Raw genomic sequence first — 19652 nt, forward strand, 5'->3', positions numbered from 1 at the left:
CGTGATCCACCCGCCTTGGCCTCCCAAAGTGCTGGGATTACAGGCTTGAGCCACCGCGCCCGGCTATTATTATTTTTTTAAGACAGACTTTCACTCTTGTTGCCCAGGCTGGAGTGCAATGGCGTGATCTCAGCTCACCACAACCTCCGACTCCCAGGTTCAAGCAATTCTCCTGCCTCAGCCTCCCGAGTAGCTAGGATTACAGGCATGGGCCACCATGCCCAGCTAATTTTGTATTTTTAGTAGAGACGGGGTTTCACCATGTTGGTCAGGCTGGTCTCAAACTCCCGACCTCGGGTGATCCACTTGCCTCAGCCTCCCAAAGTGCTAAAATCACAGGAATGCGCCACCATGCCTGGTCAAGAGTCTTATGCTCTGGGAAAGTGTGTGGTTTCTCCTGCCCCTTTCCCTGGGCCCCAATTTTTTCCAGAGACCCTGTATCTGACCCAGTCAGCTCTCTGTGCATAGAAAGACAGATCGCTGGTCACTAACTCTAAGCCTGGGGGGTGAGTGTGAAAAGGGTGATAAGAATTCTATGGCTTATGATATGATTTGGCTGTGTCCCCACCCAAATCTCATCTTGAATTGTAGCTCCTATAATTCCCACCTGTCAAGGTGAGGGACTGTGTTAACTTTTCTTCCTGGGTCCACAGGGGCGTGGTTTCAAAGGCAAGAACTTCCCAGTGCTATGCCTCCATCCACCTCCCCATCTGGTAACCTAGAGTTCTTTGTCTATGCTAGGAACCTTGGGGCCCATCAAATGACGGGGGTAGGGGAGTAGAGGGGGTAGCTGAGCCCTGTCCCAAACCGGTTACAATGGGAGGTACCCGGTGGGAGGTAAGTGAATCACAGGGACAGGTTTTCCCAGGCTGTTTTAATAATAGTGAATAAAAGTCTCATGAGATCTGATGGTTTTATAAAGGGAGTTGCCCTGCACACACTCTCTTGCCTGCCACCATGTATGTGACTTTGCTCCTCATTTGCCGTCTGCCATGATTGTGAGGCCTCCCCAGCCATGTGGAACTGTGAGTCAATTAAACCTCTTTCCTTTGTAAATTACTTACCCAGTCTTGGGTATGTCTTTATTAGCAGCATGAGAACAGACTAATGCAGCCCAGCATGGCCAACCCCCATGCCAATATCTTGTTCATGGGCCCCTCCAGCCTCCACTGCCTCTGAACCTGGTGCCCATGAACCACTTGCAATAGATCATGGTTGGTAGTTTAACCAGAAAGACCAAGAACAGTACCCTTTCTTGGAAGCACCAGGCAATAAAGAGGAGGCCACAATCGGTGGAAGGCACACAGCTTTTTAATAGCAGCAAGTCAGTTGCATCTACCTCGAGAGGCCACCAAGCCATCGGTACCATTGTGGCAAAGGGGGCATGAGGATGAGGAGAAAGCACCAATGTGAGGGCATCCTCAGTGTCCACAAGTGAGCAGAGTATGGTGGCTCACGCCTGTAATCCCAGCACTTTGGGAGGTCAAGGCGGGTGGATCACCTGAGGTCAGGAGTTCGAGATCAGCCTGACCAACATGGAGAAACCCTGTCTCCACTAGAAATACAAAATTAGCTGGGCATGGTGGCACATGTCTATAATCCCAGCTACTTAGGAGGCTGAGGCAGGAGAATCGCTTGAATCTGGGAGGCAGAGGTTGCAGCAAGCGGAGATCGCACCATTGCTCTCCAGCCTGGGCAACAAGAGCAAAACTCTGTCTCAAAAAAAAAAAAAAAAAAGGGAGGGGAAGCCAGCATCCAACACATCTGGATGGTGACATCCCCAGCATGGCAGACATAAGATGTGAGCCCCTTGCTGGTACAATCGGTGAGAGGAGGGGGAGGCAAGGTGGTGGTCGTGCTTCAGGGCACTCTGGTCATCCAAATTCCAAATACTTTGGTCCTTCTGGCCGAAGAAAGAGGAGGCATGTTCCATCTCCAAGCCCAGAGCATTGATTTTTTTTTTTTTTTTTGAGACGGAGTTTCACTCTTGTTACCCAGGCTGGAGTGCAATGGCGCGATCTCGGCTCACCGCAACCTCCGCCTCCTGGGTTCAGGCAATTCTCCTGCCTCAGCCTCCTGAGTAGCTGGGATTACAGGCACGTGCTACCATGCCCAGCTAATTTTTTGTATTTTTAGTAGAGACGGGGTTTCACCATGTTGACCAGGATGGTCTCGATCTCTTGACCTCGTGATCCACCCGCCTCGGCCTCCCAAAATGCTGGGATTACAGGCTTGAGCCACCGCGCCTGGCCCAAAGCATTGATTTATCTTCTTTAACTTGGTGATTCCAGACTCAGACCTGGTTGAACATGCCCCAGGAGGGCAACTGGCACAGCTGTGCCCATTCCTTTGCCTCCAGACCTGAAGAGATCTTTCTAGAAGGAGCAGTGCAAGCCAGGAGCCCACAGAGGGAAGAGGTTTAGGGTCAGTGGTCACAAAGCTAGGTGCCTGCCACCAGTGTCTCAGCTTCCAGAGCCTCCCAGCCGCTCCAGGAGGGCCCTGACCTCGCCCTCCACTCGCAGCAGCTGGGCCTTGCGCCAAGGATTAAGGGTGGCACACCGGCTATCTTCCAGATCCCGCAGTAGGAGCTCAAGATGGCGCTGGACCCGGGCCCGATCCCAGCTGTTGAGGTTCCGCTGGACTTCATTGAGGATCACTGACCAGTATTCCGACACTGCCGTCCCCTCTGTCAGTGATGCCACCACCCGGGCACGGCCTTCAGCAGCACCCGCTAAGTCCCGCAAGACCTGGCGGCCCTCTGAGCTCAGCTCATTGAAGTAGAGGCTGGCAGGAGAGAGAAAGTTGATGCCATTCAGTAGAGCTATGAGAAGGAGGGTCCAAGGGTGGATGGACAGAAAATCAGGGGGCCTCACAACTCATCTCCTGGCTGCAGAGTGTAATCGGGTAAGTATCTGCAATGAGCCAGAGATGGAGGGTGCTGGCCAGTGAGAGGTAGGGACCAACACTAGAATCTTTTTTTTTTTTTTTTAGACTGAGTCTCGCTCTGTCTCCCAAGCTGGAGTGCAGTGGCATGATCTCAGCTCACTGAAACCTCTGCCTCCCAGGTTCAAGTGATTCTCCTGCCTCAGCCTCCTAAGTAGCTGGGATTATAGGCATGCACCACCACGCCCAGCTAATTTTTGTATTTTTAGTAGAGATGGGGTTTCACCATGTTGGCCAGGCTGGTCTCAAACTCCTGACCTCAGGTGATGTGCCTGCCTCGGTCTCTCTAAGTGCTGGGATTACAGACATGAGCCACCACATCCGACCCCGATACTAGAATTCAATTGGACCAGGGACAGCAGGCCTCTAGGAGAAATGGTGGTAGGGATTTGGGGCAGTTTACGGGCCAGTCGCCAGGGGGGTGAGTTGGCTCAGAACTAGGTTGACAAGGATCGGTCAGAAACCAGGAACAGAGGACAGGCACCAGGCCAGGCCCAGAAGCACTCCCTAGGATTGGAGGAACACAGTGGTGAGAGGGAAGGAGTCTGAGGGCTGGGGGCAATGGGACCAGGGACAGGACTCACTGCAGCAGTTCCAGGGAAGGGTGCTCCCGGGCAGCTCTGGCCAGGGCCAGGGCTGCCGTGTCACCAGCACCGTTGTAGGCCACATTCAGCTCCTGCAGTTGCCGGTTGCGGTCCAGCTGGGCAGCCAGCAGCTCCAGACCCTCGTCCCCAAGTCCCGTGTGCAGCAGAGACAGGTGCGTCACTGAGGTGTTTCCTGCCAGCCCCTCCATCAGCAGGGCAACACCTGCCGCTGTCAGCGGGTTGTTGGACAGCCTATAGCCACATGCAACCCAAGGTTATGAGGGCCCATTGAGAGGAGGGAGAGGCAAGGTTGGTGGTGGTGCTGGCAGCCTTGATGGGGCAGCCCTGTGCTGGGTGTCAGGACTTGGGCCAAAGAGGGCCCTGCTTGGGGCAAAAGAAGCCTGGACATAGAAATGCAGGCCCAAGAGAAGGGATGGAGCAATAGGGGATGTGGTGCCTGGCAGAGGAAGGAGAGTGGGGGAGCTGATCTTTCCTTTTCTCTTCCCCTGACTCCCTTCTTATCTATTCCCTTCCTCGTCACCATTTCTTTATCCCTTCTTCTGCCTTTTTTTTTTTTTACCTCTTCTGCAGCCTCTGCTTCTCCCTCCCCTCTGACTCCCCTATCCTTCTCCCTGCTCTTCCTTTTTTCCTCCTCATTTGCCTCCCCTTACAAAACCAGAAACTGGGAACCCAGGCACCCAGATTCCCCACATAACAGTTAACACTTAAGGAGCATCTACTGAGTACCCAGCATTAGGGCCATCCTCAGGAGGCTGGAGGAGAAATCCTGGAAGAGGATCAGTGGCACTGTTACCAGGCAACTGGCCTAGGTATTATTCCACCCTCTCTCCCTACCTCCACCAGGCTGATTTTAGCCAAGTAAGAGATTTCCTAGCACTCATTACAGGTGGCATCTTTCCCGCTGCCCTGCTGCTTACAGTGGACCTGGGGGAAGTGGAGGGGACTCCATTTACTTACTATCCCTTGGGTGGGCCTGTATCAAGTATGCTGGGAGGCAGGGAGCTCACCCTTGACCTTAGCTGGCCACCAGGATGCCCACTCCCAGGGCACTCACCGCAGTGTGGTAATTTGGCACTGGTCATGCAGCAGCAGGTTTCGGAGGTCCTTGCAGGCCTCGGGGCCCAGGCTGTTGAGTTGCAAGCTGGAGCAGAAGGTGGCCAGAGAGGTGAGAGACCAAGGAGGGAATTCAGCATGCAGTCTATCTCCCATGCTCTTTCTTCATTAGCCTGCCTCTGGGAATCCATCCCTGCTTCCCCCTTTTTTAGAGACAGGGTCTTACTCTGTTGCCCAGGCTGGAGCACAATGGCATGATCACAACCCACTGCAGCCTCAGACTCCTGGGCTCAAGCAATGCCCCCATCTCAGCCTCCTGAGTAGCTGGGACTATAGCCATGTGCCACCACAGCTGGCTAATTTTTAAATTTTTTTTGTAGAGATAGGGCCTTGCTATGTTGCCCAAGATGGTCTCAAACTACTAGGCTCAAGCGATGCTTCCCCCTTGGCCTCTCAAAGCAATGGGATTACAGGCAGGAGCCACCACCCCTGGCTCCTCCCTTCTGTTGCTCTTCTCACCTCCGCCCACACTAGACTTCTTTTTTTATTATTTTTTTTTATTTTTTGAGACAGAGTCTCGCTCTGGCACCAGGCGCCAGGCTGGAGTGCAGTGGTGTGATGTCAGCTCACTGCAACCTCCGCCTCCTGGGTTCAAGCAATTCTCCTGCTTCAGCCTCCGGACTAGCTGGGACTACAGGCGCGCGCCACCACGCCCAGCTAATTTTTCTATTTTTTTTTTAGTAGAGATGGGGTTTCACCATGTTGGCCAGGATGGTCTCCATCTCTTGACCTTGTGATCTGCCCACCTCAGACTCCCAAAGTGCTGGGATTACAGGCGTGAGCCACCGCACCCAGCCCCACACTAGACTTCTTCATCCCACCTTCTGGTCACTCGTCAGTCCCTCTGGTTTCCCTGACACTTTCTCTTCCCAATTCTTCACCTCCAACCCTCTTCCCTCTTCATGCCTGTACATGAGGATAGGTCCTCACCCCAGCTTCCGGGTACGCAGGAAGACAGGCATGAGTGTGCGCAGCCCGGCAGGGTCTAGCTGGCAGGAAGCCAAGTTCACCTCATCCAGGGCATGCCTTCCGCTGCCCAGCACAGCCGCTACCACTGTGCACTTGACGGGTGTCATGCGCACACCTGCCAGGTTGAGCTGGCGCAGGGAGCTGAGCACCTCAGCGGAGAAGCGCTGGTTCTGGAACTCGTAGTGGAAGAAGAGGTGGTCAAGGAGCTCCGAGGGGGGCAGCACCTTCCGGCCCAGCTTGCCCAGCTTCTTCTTGATGGCCTGGGCATTCTCCAGGGCATCCAGGTTCTTGATAGGGCAGCCAAGTTGAGCTAGCACAGCTCGGTTGTGGGCAGAGAGGAGTCCCCCCATGAACATGGGGAAGAGCTCGAAGACTTCATCCTCAGGGGGCTCATCCGGGTGGCGCCGGGGGCCCTCCACGCCCAAAATACTGGCGCCCATCTGGTCTAGAACATCGTCGTTGTAGTAGTCCTCCTCTCGGAACATCTCCAGCACCATGGCCTGGGCCACCGCCTTCCGGCTTTTACCCACCATGCGCCCAAACACTCGCGGAACCACCTCAAAAAGAAGCAGGAGAGGGTCACTGTGGCCTTCCGTGTGCCTGTTCAGCCTTCAAGGCTCAGCTTAAGGTACATCCCCATGACTGCTCCAGACTGTGATCTCCCCTTGAACTTAGCATAATTTGTCTGATCATGCTACTCCCCTGCTGCAACACCTTCCATGGCTCCCTACTGGCTATGTGGCAAACTCCAAACATTTAGCCTGGAATAGGAAACATTTTTTAAAACTAAAGGTGGGATCTTAGTGTGTCACCTAGGCTGGGCTCCCTGGCCTAGGCCTCCCACAGTATTAGGATTATAGGCATGAGCCGATGCACCTGGCCCAAAACTTCATAATTTGGCCCTAATTTGACCTTTTCAGGGTCATCTCTCAACACCTGTCTCATGTGCTGCAGACGTTAGGGATTTCTTTCTCTTTCCCAAGCACTCCAATACATTTTCGAACCCAGGAGGCGGTGAGAAGGAATTAGCATGTATTACACACTTAGTTTGGGACCAGGCTAGGTGTCACAAATACATTACCATCTTCAGCATCACTGTTGTCACAGCCACTACGATTGATACAGCTCCTACTGCTTCAAGGGCCTGTGTGATCTGGACCCTGCCAACTACAGTGCCTTCACCATAATCCTCTTGGCCCCACTCACTATGATCCTACCACTTCTGCTTTTTTTTTTTTTTTTTTGGAGACAGAGTCGTGCTCTTTTGCCAGGCTGGAGTGCAGTGGCATGATCTCGGCTCACTGCAACCTCTGTCTCCCGGGTTCAAGCGATTTTCCTGCCTCAGCCTCCTGAGTAGCTGGGACTACACCACCATGCCCGGCTAATTTTTTTCGTAGAGACGAGGTTTCACCATGGCCAGGATGGTCTCAATCTCCTGACCTCATGATCCACCCACCTCGGCCTCCCAAAATGCTGGGATTACAGGCACGAGCCACCATGCCTGGCCTTTGGCTTTTGTCTTAACAGTGCCAAGGTTTTTCCTCCTTCAAAGCCGCCATAGGCTCTTGCCTGGAATCCTGGCACTTAGGGAGGCCGAGGTGGGAGGATCACTTGAGCCCAGGAGTTCAAGACAAGCCTGGGCAATGTAGCCAGATGTGGTCTCTATAAAATAATTTTTTTAATCTAAAACAAAAAATTGCCGGGCATGGAGACTCAAACCTATAATCCCAGCACTTTGGGAGGCCAAGGTGGGCAGATCACCTGAGGTCAGGAGTTCGAGACCAGCCTGACCAACATGGAGAAACTCAGTCTGTACTAAAAATACAAAGTTAGCCAGACATAGTGGTGCATGCCTGTAATCCCAGCTACTCAGGAGGCTGGGGCAGGAGACCCAGGAGGCACTTGAACCGGGAGGCAGAGGTTGTGGTGAGCCGAGATCGTGCCATTGCACTCCAGCCTGGGCAACAAAAGTGAAAATGCATCTAAAAAAAAAAAAATAGCCAGGCATGGTGGCATGTGCCTGTAGTCCCTGAGCACTGGAGGTCGGGGGTGCAGTGAGCCGAGATCATGCCACAGAACTCCAGCCTGGACAACAGAGCAAGACCCTGTCTGAAGAGAGAGAAAAAAAAAACCTCCAGGGTGCTACCCCTTTCTGGGGTGTTTCCCCCCAAGTTCTTCCCTTGGCTAATGCTACAAGGGTCAAATGACATGCCCTTCCACAAAGAGGCTCCCCTGACCCCTCAGACCAGTTCCCTCACTACACACTATCACGGCACCTGGGGCCTTTCTTTCTAGGCATTTGCCATAATTTTTCCTTATGTGGTTACGTTGATATTTTTATGTTCAAACTGTGCAGGGAGCAGCAGTTTCCTTTTGGGAGAGGAGCTCAGACTAGACCAGAAAGGGCAGAAACCTGTAGTTTGGTTAACTGACGTTTCCTCAGATTCTAACACATTGCCTGGAACACAACAGGCACTCAAATATCAGACAAAGAAATGAAGGTCTGGCCAGGCGTGGCGGTTCACGCCTGTAATCCAAGCATTTTGGAGGCCAAGGCGGGTGGATCACCTGAGGTCAGGAGTTCAAGACCAGCCTGACCAACATGGTGAAACCCCATCTTAAAAAAAAAAAAAAAGAAAGAAATGAAGGTCTGGGGTTTGTCATGTCTTCCCCCGTCCCTGCAATGGTTCTGAAAGGAAAGACGGGTCATTCCTCTGGCAACAAACCATGACGCTGTTTTGTGGCACCTCCTTTAACATCTGGGTCTTTTTTACTTTTTACTTTTTATTTATTTAGAGACAGGGTCTTGCTGTGTCACCCAGGCTGGAGTGCAGTAGTGCAATCATAGCTCACTGTAGCCTTGAACTCCTGGACTCAAGCGATCCTCCTGCTTTGGCCTCCCAAGAGCTAGGACTACAGGTATGCACCATTGCACCCAGCTTTTTTTCATGTTTATATGTGAGGTTCCCTTCATAGAGGTGATAGTGCCCCTTCTCAAACACTAATCTGTGACAAGCCCAGAATATGTCACCCTGTGAAGCTGAATCCACAGGATCATGAAGAAACAGATGGGCTCAGTGCTCTCCCAGGGCAACCCTCCCTCCAAGAGATCTTGGGGGTGCAGGGACTGACAATTCTGGTAGGCTTTCAATAACTGGGGGCTTTCTGAAGCCCCTCGAGAGACTGCAGCCTCTTGCTGCAACTCAGGTCCAGCAGGCATACCCTCAAGGTGGGGGTGGCCTCAGCAGTAGCTGTCACCTCCTGTTGGAGGTGAAGGTGTGAGAAGGGGTGGGCTTCCTGAGCCTGTTTCTTTCTTTTTTGAGACAGAGTTTCACTCTGTCCCTCAGGCTGGAGTGCAGTGGTGAGATCTAGGCTTACTGCAACCTCCACTTCCTGGGCTAAAGTGATTCTCCTGCCTCAGACTCCCAAGTAGCTGGGATCACAGATGCGTACCACCATGCCTGGCTTATTTTTGTGTTTTTAGTAGAGACAGGGTTTCACCATGTTGGCCAGGCTAGTCTCAAACAGAACCTGTTTCTATGTGTGACAAACAATTAAACAGCATAGGCTGGGCATGGTGACTCACTCCTGTAATCCCAGCACTTTGGGAGGCTGAGGTGGGTGGATCACCTGAGGTCAATAGTTCAAGATCAACATGGCCAACATGGTGAAACCCCGTCTCTACTAAAAATACAAAAAGTAGAGCCAGGCATGGTGGCTCACACCTGTAATCCCAGCACTTTGGGATGCTGAGGTGGGCAGATCACCTGAGGTCGGGAGTTCGAGACCAGCCTGACCAACATGGAGAAAACCTGTCTCTACTAAAAAATGCAAAATTAGTTGGGTGTGGTGGCACATGCCTATAATCCCAGCTATCGGGAGGCTGAGGCAGGAGAATCGCTTGAAACCAGAAGGTGAAGATTGCAGTGAGCCAAGACTGCACCATTGCACTCCAGACTGGGCAACAAGAGAAAAACTCCGTCTCTCTCTCTCTCTCTCTCTCTCTCTATATATATATATATATATATACACACACACAAAAATTAGTCGGGCATGTATTCGGGTGTGGGCCTGTATTCCCAGCTACTTAGGAGGCTGAGGCAGGAGAATCACTTAAACCCGGGAGGCGAAGGTTGCAGTGAGCAAAGGTGGCACCACTGCACTCCAGACTGGGTGACAGAGCAAGAGTCCATCTCTAAAAAACAATTAAACAGCACTTACCGTGTGCCAGACTCTGAGGATGAGTTCATTTAATCTTCATATTAGGCCAGTTATATACGTTCTAGAATGGTCTCCATTTCACAGATAAGGAATCTGAGGCACAGAGTTAAGTAACCTGTCCAAGGTCTCACAGCTAATACGTAGCAGAGCTTGGATTCGAACTCAAATAGCTGAGTTACTAATCCCTGTTCTCAGCCCTTACGCTTTGGTGCCTATAAAAACCTGGCCTGACACAGTGGCTCATACCTGTAGCCCAATACTTTGAGAGGCCAAAGTGAGAGAATCACTAGTGAGACCCCATCTCTACAAAATTAATTTTTTTAATTTTTAATTAATTTTTAACATATTTTAGAGGGAGTCTCGCTCTGTCACTCAGGCTGGAATGCAGTGGCACGATCTCGGCTCACTGCAACCTCTGCTTCCCAGATTCAAGAGATTCTCTTGCCTCAGCCTTCCAAGTAGCTGGGATTACAGGCCCCCGCCACTGAGCTTGGCTGATTTTTGTATTTTTAGTAGAGAAGGAATTTCACCATGTTGACCAGGCTGGTCTCGAACTCCCAACCTCAGGTGATCCACCTCCTTGCCTACCAAAGTGCTGGGATTATAGGCATGAGCCACTGTACCCAGCTACAAAATTAAAATTTTTTAAAATTAGCCAAGGATGGTGGTACATGCCTGTGGTCCCAGTTACTCAGTGAAGTTGAGGTGGGAAGATTGATTGAACTCAGGAGGTCGAAGCTGCAGTGAGCTGTGATTGTACCACTGCACTCTAGCCTGGGCAGCAGAGTAAGACTGTCTCAAAAAATAAAAATAAAAATAAATTTAACAGCCTGACACAGTGGCTCACACCCATAATCCCAGCACTTTGGGAGGCTGAGGTGGACGAATCATGAGGTCGGGAATTCGAGACCCGCCTGGCCAACATAGTGAAACCCTGTCTCTACTAAAAATACAACATATTAGCTGAGCATGGTGGCGGGCACCTGTAATTCCAGCTACTCGGGAGACTGAAGCAGGAGAATCGCTTGAACTCAGGAGGCGGAGATTGCAGGGAGCCAAGGTCATGCCACTGCACTCCAGCCAGGGTGACAGTGTGAGATTCCATCTCAAAAAATAAAAATAGTCCAGGCATTGTGGCTCATGCTTATAATCAAGCACTTTGGGAGGCTGAGGTGGGTGGACCACCTGAGGTCAGGAGTTCAAGGCCAGCCTGGCCAACATGGTGAAACTCTGTCTCTGTTAAAAATAATAATAATAAATAAAATAATAAAATGAATAAAAATAAAGATAAATTTTAACAAGGTGTTGAAATTCGGCCAGCACTAGCCAACACTCTGCCTCCTCAAAATCGGCTGCTGAAACATTCCTATAGAAAACAAAGGTTACCTAGCACAGCCCCACAGCCCCACAGAAATATCCATAGCGCACCAGTATAGTTTGGCAGAAAAAGCACAGGATTCAGAATCACAAAGCCCTGGGCTCCTATCCCAGCCTTTTTACTTACTATTATCACTTTTTTACAAGAGTGATCTTGAACAAGTTATTTTGCCTCTCTGAGCCTCAGTTTATTCATCTATAAAAGGGATCATAATAGTATTTCCTTCCTAGGAGTATGTGAAAAACACTGATAAAGGGCCTAGCACACATCACAGAGTGGCTCCTTCCGGCTCTCAAAGGCCTCACTCAGCTGTGCTGCTCACAGCACAGTCCTGGGTCTATAATTTGGTTTCTGGAGTGGACCTGCCCTCAGGACGACTCCACTAAGCCAATTACTGATGCCATGCATCGCCCTAGTATAAATGAATAAAATGGCATCTGTTTTATAAACCCGTCTCTGTTGATTTAGTTAGGATGAGTCATCACTCTCAGCCTAATCACCTCTGGTGGAACAGATACAATCAATGTTCTGGACCTGCAAAGCAGAGGACAGATCTGCCTCCTAGGAGGAAAAACACAAAAAGGAAACCATTTTTAGGAATCCATGTAGGATTGTTTTTAAAGTCCCCCATGTTTCCAAATTCCCCTCCCCAGCCACCGAGCATTCCCTGGCCTTGTGGCTTCTCTCTCATAATCCCACTAAAAGCCAAAATGCCCAGAGCTGAAACCAGATTCATACCTCTGCAGGAAGCAGCAGCTTCCTGCTGGGAGAGGAGCAACGAGTGAACAGGGAACCATGAGGAGTGCGGCCAGCTTGGGGTGCAGGGGAGGGAAGGAGCAGATAGGGGGGTCTCAGGGATGTTACCTTGAGCAGGTTGAAGAGCAGAGGCAGAGCCTGCAGAGGCAGCAGCTTGGCCATAATGCCCAGTACCAGGCTGACGTCCTCCCCGACACGGCCCACAAGCTCGGCCACTTCCTTGCCCACCCGTTGCAGGGTCGTCTTGTGCAAACCCAGCACGATGTAGAGGGCAGCCAGGTATTCCTGCATGGCGGGCACGGTGAACACGAAGGTGCCTGCGCGCCCCGGCTCCACACACGGGGCCAGGAAAAACCTCAGGGCATCCCGGCGGAAGATGTGCAGCAGCTGAAACTCTTCCTCCGTCTTGATGCCAGCCTCCAGGCAGCCACGGACATCCTCTTCAGAGAAGTAGGTCTTTCGGGAGGACACCCCCTGGTAGGCCAATTTGCCCATGGTTCGGGCTGCATAGGCCATCAGGGACAAATTGGAGGGGTCCGTGCTATCCAGGGTTTCCCCACTGAAGTTGAGGCGCAGAAAGCTGGTATAGATGCTGGTAAGGGTCTGCCCAGCAGGTGTGGGGGCATGCAGGAAGTGCAAGGTGGCACAGACAAGCCAGCAATAGGATGGCAGGAAGCAGGCGGCAGCGATCTGGTGGTGCCCCTCCAGGTTCCGGGAGAGCATCTGCACCAGGTTGTCACGCTGAGCTGGCGTGGCGGATACACCTGCACCCCTAGCAGCGTCCCCGCAGTCCGGCTGGTTGAGGCGGAGCTGGAAGTAGAGCTTCTGCAGGTTGGTATCAGAGAAGCCACAGATTTCACCATAGCGTCCCACATACTTGCTGGGGATGCGGCCGATGGCAGAAGGCCGAGTGGTCACCAGAATGCTGGCCTGGGAAGAGCATGGTTGAAAGTTAAGAAAGACCTTAGCAGCCTGGCGTGGTGGCTCACATCTGTAATCCCAGCACTTTGGGAGGCCGTGGTGGGTGGATCATGAGGTAAGGAGATCAAGACCATCCTGGGCAACATGGTGAAGCCCCGTCTCTACTAAAAATACAAAAATTAGCTGGGTGTGGTGGCGTGTGCCTGTAATCCCAGCTACTCAGGAGGCTGAAGCAGGAGAATCACTTGAACCAGGGAGTTGGAGGTTCCAGGGAGTTAAGATCGCTCCATTGCACTCCAGCCTGGCAACAGGGTGAGACTCAATCTCAAAAAAAAAAGCAAAAAGAAAGGAAGAAAGACCTTAGTGTCCTGCTGACTACCTCTATTCCCAGGAGACCCCTGAATTCTGAGTGTTCAAGGAGGAAGACAATGATGCAATGATGAGGATAACAGTTATAACACGCAATTGTTGAGCCCCTGCTGTGATCCAGGCCGCTGTGCCAATGTCATGTGCAGTATCTCATTTGATCAGAGCAACTCAAGGAGAGAGGAACAGAAGCCTTAGAGAAGTTACTGTCTTGCTCAGAGTGACACCGCTGGGAAGTGAAGGGACCAGGAGGTAAAGTAACGCAGGACCTAGGGGGCAAGTCAAGGGGCAGCAGTGATAGCCTGGGGCAAAGGGCCACCCACCTCGGGCAGCATGTATTTGCGCAGCAGGTTGACGATGATAGCAGCTGGTGCCTCCGGTTCCTCAGGGTCACTACAAAGTCCTGTGCCTGCCAACCGGAAATCAAGGTTGAGATGCTCCAAGCCATGGAGCACAAAGAGGAGGCGGGACCCAGTGTCGGCCATCAGGGGCAGAACCTCCTTCAGGGGCATGTAGCGCTGAGCCACAAGTTGGCACAAGGAGGCTGGGGCAGGGCCCAGGGATGACAGGTCCTCACAGGAGAAGGGGATGAGCAGCTTGAAGGTTGGCAGCCGCCCGTGACACCAGTCCAGAACCATCTTGCGCACCAGCGTGCTCTTGCCTGTGCCCACTGTCCCATACAGCATCACTGTCTGCACCCGGCGCCCACAGGCATCTGGGTCAAAGAGCTGAGACAGGGCCAGTTGGGGGAGCCCAGCCTGGGGCGGCTGATGCTCCAGGGCCAACTCCGAGGATGGGCGAAGTAGCTCATCAGGGTTACTTTCACGGATCACAGGGTCAACGTGGACCGTGTCTAGGGCAAAGGTCGGGCCAAACTGGCGTTCCTCCCTGGGCAGCCGGCAGAACCACTCAGCCAGGTTCCGGCGGTGCTGCTGGATAGCTTCTGTATGGGAAGACAAGGGAAATGGGTCAGGGAAAGGGGCCTTGGAGATGTAGCTTAGGGCCAATTAGGGCGGTGGTGAGGTCAGGCTAGGACGTCAAGACATAGATGCTGGGGCCCACAATAATGGGCACACAAGACTTCCTGAGAAATTATAGACTGTCCAGAAAGTTTGGAACCCCTATGTCAGAAAGTGGGGAGCCACCGGACAATTAATGCTGAGCCTGGACCGACTGGTTTCACCCTGACTTATGTGCCGCCTTAACCTGCTAGACCCAACATTTGTTGAGGATAGGGATGGTATGGCTCTCCTAGTGCTTTATACATATAAGTGTGCATTACATGAGTATTGCAGGAAGGGCTACATAGATGGATGGGAGGGAGGGAGAGAGAGGAGGGACCACCGATGGAAGATAGCAGTGGGTCCTCTATGCCTCCCTCACCCTGCTTCTCCTTCCAGCCCCCTCTCCCCACTGCAGCCTCTAACCAGGGTCCCAGCCAGTCCCTTTACCAGTTGCAGAGGCACTGGGGAACAGCCGTCCATGCCTCGAAGATGGGGGAGTGCTGTCTGCAGAGCTTCCATGGTGGCGTATAAAGGCCCTGGGAACAAGGAAAGGAGATGAGCTGGGACTTGGATCTTTGGTCAGCCCCTTCACAGGCTCTGGGTCCAAGCCTGTCTGTACTGCTAGACTTCCGGTTTCCTGAGATATAAGCCCCACACTCAACCCCCAAGTTTAGAGGCTTGTCTGACTCTCACACCCCTCCCAGGAACTGAGCCCTTATCCCTAACCCTCCAGCTTCCACTGCTGACTGCTGCCCAGAACTCAGGCTGGCCATGCCAGGCTCCCACACATCCTCCCACACATCCTACTTCCCACACATCCTCCCTCCACTGAGCACTATGCCTTCTACCACAGATGATCTAAGCCAACTTCCTCTCAGGCCTGGGAGCTGCCCCTGTATCCTCCCACCCGCAGAGGACCAAGCCCCTCCCCAAGGTCCCCAAGAGATCAAGCTAGCCCCAAGTCCTGACCCTTCCCAGTCCACTCTGTTGTGCTTAGATTAGTCCTAGGTATGACACCCAGCCTCACCTAGGGAGCCCAAGGGGACGCTCCCCTTTAAGGGGCCAACTCCAATGGATCAGGAAGGGGAAACGTTCATCTACAGAGAGAAGGAAGAAACAGGATCTGCAGATCCCATCCAATACACAGAACCCATGTCTGCATCAGACCCCCCAGTATTTGCTCTCATAGCAGCATGTACTGCCCCTTTGCAGCAGTTATTTTGAAATTTTATATGTCATCGTGCGATTATTTGATTAACATTCATTCCTCCCCACTCCATGAGAGGGATCACATCTGGATGTTGTATAACTTTACGTCTGTCTTTTTTCACAATTATTTACTTAGAACTTAACACAGGGTCTGCAGTATGGCAGGCGCTCAGTAAATCTCTGTTGTATGTAAAATAAAATCAGACAAGTTCCTAGACTTATGTAGCTACGAGACCCTCGAAGACGATCTAGTCCAACGCCCTTATTTTAGGATGGGAAAAAGGCAGCTCTGGAAGGTGAGGCGACGTGCCCAAGGTCAACAGCTAGAGAAACACAGAGCTGAGACTAGTGCACCTGGTGTCTGGATCCCTGCTGTTTTGGAGGCATCATGTGGACGCTGAAAAGCAAGAAAGAGGTAAAAACAGAAACCCCTGCTTCCTGCTCACCTGGTTGCTGGAGTGCTCTTCCAAAACCAGTGCCCCAAGAGGCCCTGGGCAAATGGTGGCCCCACCTCATCCTGGGAGAGAAGGTCAGAGCCTGGGGGGCCTAGTACCAACTTCTATCCTGCTCCCCTGCAAGAAGAATGGTATGAAGGGATCACTGCCACCATTCCCCACTTGCACCCTACCCCATTCCAGTCAAGGAGGGACCTTCCTCCCAGAAGGGGATCAGCCCTCCCTCAAATGTTGGTCCTGCTGAAGCCCTGGCCTGGTTTTCAGCTCTCATTCCTCTCCCAAAATCCAACTTGAGGGATCCCATTTTTTTCTCCTACCACCTTTTTTTTTTTTTTTGAGACTGAGTTTCGCTTTTGTTGCCCAGGCTGGAGTGCAATGGCGCCATCTCAACTCACTGCAACCTCTGCCTCCCAGGTTCAAGTGATACTCCTGGCTCAGCCTCCTGATTAGCTGGGATTACAGTTGCATGCCACCACGCCCGGCTAATTTTTTGTATTTTTAGTAGAGATGGGGTTTCACCATGTTGGCCAGGCTGGTCTCGAACTCCTGACCTCAGGTGATCCGCCCACCTAGGCCTCCCAAAGTGTTGGGATTACAGGCGTGAACCACTGCAGCCAGCCTTTTATTTTTTTGGGGGGATGGAGTTGCCCAGGCTGGACTGCAATGGCACAGTCTCAGCTCACTACAGCCTTTGCCTCCCAGGTTCAAGGGATTCATCAGCCTCAAGATAGTCTTGATCTCTTGACCTTGTGATCCACCCGCCTTGGCCTCCCAAAGTGCTGGGATTACAGGCATGAGCCACTGCGCCCAGCCTAAAGTTTCAATGGTTTTATCATTTTATGTTTCTGTGACTTTGATGTAAGCAGCCTTTGAGGCTGACATAAATAACAGATAAATGAATAAACTTCTCACCTGACATCTCCAGATGAATAATCTGCCACTGCTTCAAACTTCTCCCAGGTAAAACTGAACTCATCATTCCCCTCCCCTTATTTGTCTTGCTGCAAATCTTCCCACCCACACCTCACACTAGAAACCTGACCTCTGTCTTCAAATCTTTCTTCCCCTGCTCCTTCAGGTAGTGTGAACAGTCCTAGCAATTCCTCCCCACTGCTTTACCAGCCAGTTGCTGCCCCGACCAGGACTTATTGGACCCCATCTCCTCACCAGCCTTTCTGCCTTCAGTCTCATCCCATTCTAATCCCTCATCCCAGGGACCAAGCACCTCCCTAAGTCCCAGGTTACTTATAAAGTCCAAACACCGGGCTCCCACAAGCTATTTTTCTTAGTTTGTCCTTAGCCTGTACCTTATTCCCCAGGCTCGCCGGATTCTTGCTCTTGCTGTCCTAAATTTGTTCATACACTCTTCTCAGTTTAGAATGACCTTTCTCCTCTGTTAGTCTCAACCAAATTTTTTTTTTTTTTTTCTGAGACAGAGTCTCTAGCTCTGTTGACCAGGTTGGAGTGCAGTGGCGTGATCTCACAGCACCCCTTACCTCCTGGGCTCAAGCCATCCTCCTGTCTCAGTCTCCCCAGTAGCTAGGACTACAGGGGTGTGTCACCACACCTGGCTAAGTGTTTTTTGTTTTTGTAAAGACGGGGTTTTCACCATTGTTGCCCAGTCTGGTCTCGAACTCCTGGACTCAAGGTCTCCGCCCGCCTCAGCCTCTCGCCTCCCAAAGTGCTGGGACTACAGGTGCCAGCAACCACTCGGGCCACAACCAATCTTTTAAGATCCTGCTCAAAAGTCTCTGTCCCTGGGAAGCCTTTTCTGAGTCCTCTGAACTCACTCAAATGGAATGTGCCCCTATTTGGCACCTGGTCTCCTCCACTGAGATCGGGGCTTCTTGGGCAGGGCACGCTTAAGGAGAACTGGCTGCATTGGGCCATTTGCCTTAGCAGGAACAACCAGTGGAGAAGCCGGCTGGGTGCTGGCGCGTCCCAGTGGCTGGAGAAGGGTTAAGAGGGGGCTCCGGAAGCCTGAGAAAGCCTGGGTTCCGGGTTAACCTCGGATCTAGGGCCACTGGGTCAGGATGGTACTTGCAGGGCCGAGGGCAGTTCTCCGATGATCACCCAGGTCTCCAGGGCAGTGAGAAAAGGAGGGGGCACTGCAGGAAAAGTACAGGGGCGGTGTTACCCCAGGTCCAGAGCTCCTCCACCAAACTGGGTCCCAAACAGCTCTCCTACTTTCAGGTGGCCTCGGAGACCCAGGGGGAGACTTGCCAGAACGCCAGCCATTCAGCGCCCAGCTCCGTCCCTCTCGTTCCCGGCCGGGATCTCCCCGCGGCCCTTCCCCGGCCCGCCCTGCCCCCCGCCCAGCGCGGCCGCCCAGCCGGGGGCGCAGGGGCGATCGAGCCCGCTAGGCCTTTACCCGCGGCTGCCCAGTACCGGGAGCCGTTGGCCACGGCCCGGAGGGGTCGGCGGGACGGACGCCGGCGTCTCCCGCTGGCTCCCAGCGTCCCCAGCTCCTCGGCGCGCCGCTTCCTGCCCGCCTCCGCCCGCCTGTGCGGCCCTGGCACCCGGCCCTGGCAGCGGGCGCGAAAGAGGACGAGCCCAGGCGCTCGGGCCTGCGGGGTTCTGGGACGAGGGGGTCAGCGAGACGGGCCTGGTGCCCGGGAGCTGGTGCGGGGCCGGCACTCAGGCGCCACCAGCCCCACCATCGCCCCCGGCACTCCTGGGTGCGGCCCTCAATCCCCGGGGGCCCTGCCGCTATTGCTGCCCTCTGCAGGTTCCCAAGCGCCAGTGACACCCAGTGACCTCACTAACCACCTCCCAGGCTGGGCCAGGCCCATTTTACAGATGAAGAACTGATGCTCAGAAGGGTGAAATGACTTGTGCAGGTTGATTCATTTAGGAAGTGAATGAGCCAGAACGGAATCCCGGGCTTGGGTCGTCCTACCTTACCCCTAGGCCTCCGTGAGGCGCCGGTCTCCAGGGGATCCTTCCCTCTGTCCCTGACTCCCCAGCCTAACTCCAGGCAGAGACCTGAGCCTAAGGCTTCCTTCAGTTCTCCCTTCTGTACCTGGTCCTCTTCAGACCCCAGACCTCTGTGTATGGCCTCTGGTAACCTTGGTTAAGAAAGGAGGAAGAATGGGGGATGAGGGACAGCTTGCAACACAACCTGCTCTTCCGGTCTGACACCCAATCATGGGCTAGACCTGGGGCTTCCTAGTTCTCAAAGCCCCCACCCTAATCCCTGCACATCCACACAGGGCACACCCTAAGCTCACGTAGCACAGATGGAGGAGCCACCCACCTCCCACAGCCAGGGCACACCTTCGTGTGCAAGCCTGAGTGTGCAATGTTCACACAACAGAGCTGTGCATCAGAGCACCACAGAGGGGCTCTCCAGGGCAGGGCTGGGAAGAGGACTTAGTGAAAACAATGCAGATGTTTCCTTTAGACCTTTGTTCATTCATTGTCGTGTGGTATTGGGTAGTACTGAGCACCTCACCCTCACCGGCCAGGTCCAGCACTAGGCCCTAGGCTGCCAACCAGAACAAGACATGCAGCTCCCTTTAATAGAACCAACTACCACATTTACAAATGATGTACTTCAAGGTCAGGGCAGGAGGATTGCTTGAGACCAGGAGTTCGAGACCAGCCTGGGCAACATAGTGAGACCCTGTCTCTATTATAAATGATAATAAAAAGATAAAAAAACAGACAAAGAAATGATGTACTTCAGAGCCAGAGGCAAAGCATTAGGAGA

At 52.8% G+C, this 19652-nt stretch overlaps 1 protein-coding gene across 10 annotated transcripts; it reads right to left on the bottom strand.

The window, feature by feature from the left end:
- Positions 1–2249: 2249 nt before the first annotated feature.
- On the bottom strand, positions 2250–19011 carry NLRX1 (NLR family member X1). 10 transcript variants are annotated; one of them, XM_032285212.1, is made up of 11 exons: positions 18845–19011; positions 17731–18048; positions 15932–16057; positions 15304–15373; positions 14724–14812; positions 13596–14215; positions 12094–12915; positions 5592–6187; positions 4603–4689; positions 3528–3779; positions 2250–2784 (listed from the first exon to the last, which is right to left on the bottom strand). In XM_032285212.1, exons 3-11 carry the CDS (start codon positions 15999–16001, stop codon positions 2463–2465), a joined length of 2928 nt encoding a protein of 975 aa, XP_032141103.1. In that variant the 5' UTR covers positions 16002–16057; positions 17731–18048; positions 18845–19011; the 3' UTR covers positions 2250–2462. The 10 variants fall into 10 exon arrangements, with proteins under 10 accessions (XP_032141103.1, XP_032141105.1, XP_032141100.1 ...); XM_032285214.1 differs by lacking the exon at positions 18845–19011 and adding an exon at positions 18329–18672 and having other exon boundaries at positions 17981–18048; XM_032285209.1 differs by lacking the exon at positions 18845–19011 and adding an exon at positions 18329–18672.
- Between the last annotated feature and the right edge of the window lie 641 nt (positions 19012–19652).

The sequence above is a fragment of the Sapajus apella genome, unplaced genomic scaffold, assembly GCF_009761245.1.
Source record: "Sapajus apella isolate SASKATOON/1434 unplaced genomic scaffold, GSC_monkey_1.0 scaffold16, whole genome shotgun sequence".
Taxonomy (NCBI): domain Eukaryota; kingdom Metazoa; phylum Chordata; class Mammalia; order Primates; family Cebidae; genus Sapajus; species Sapajus apella.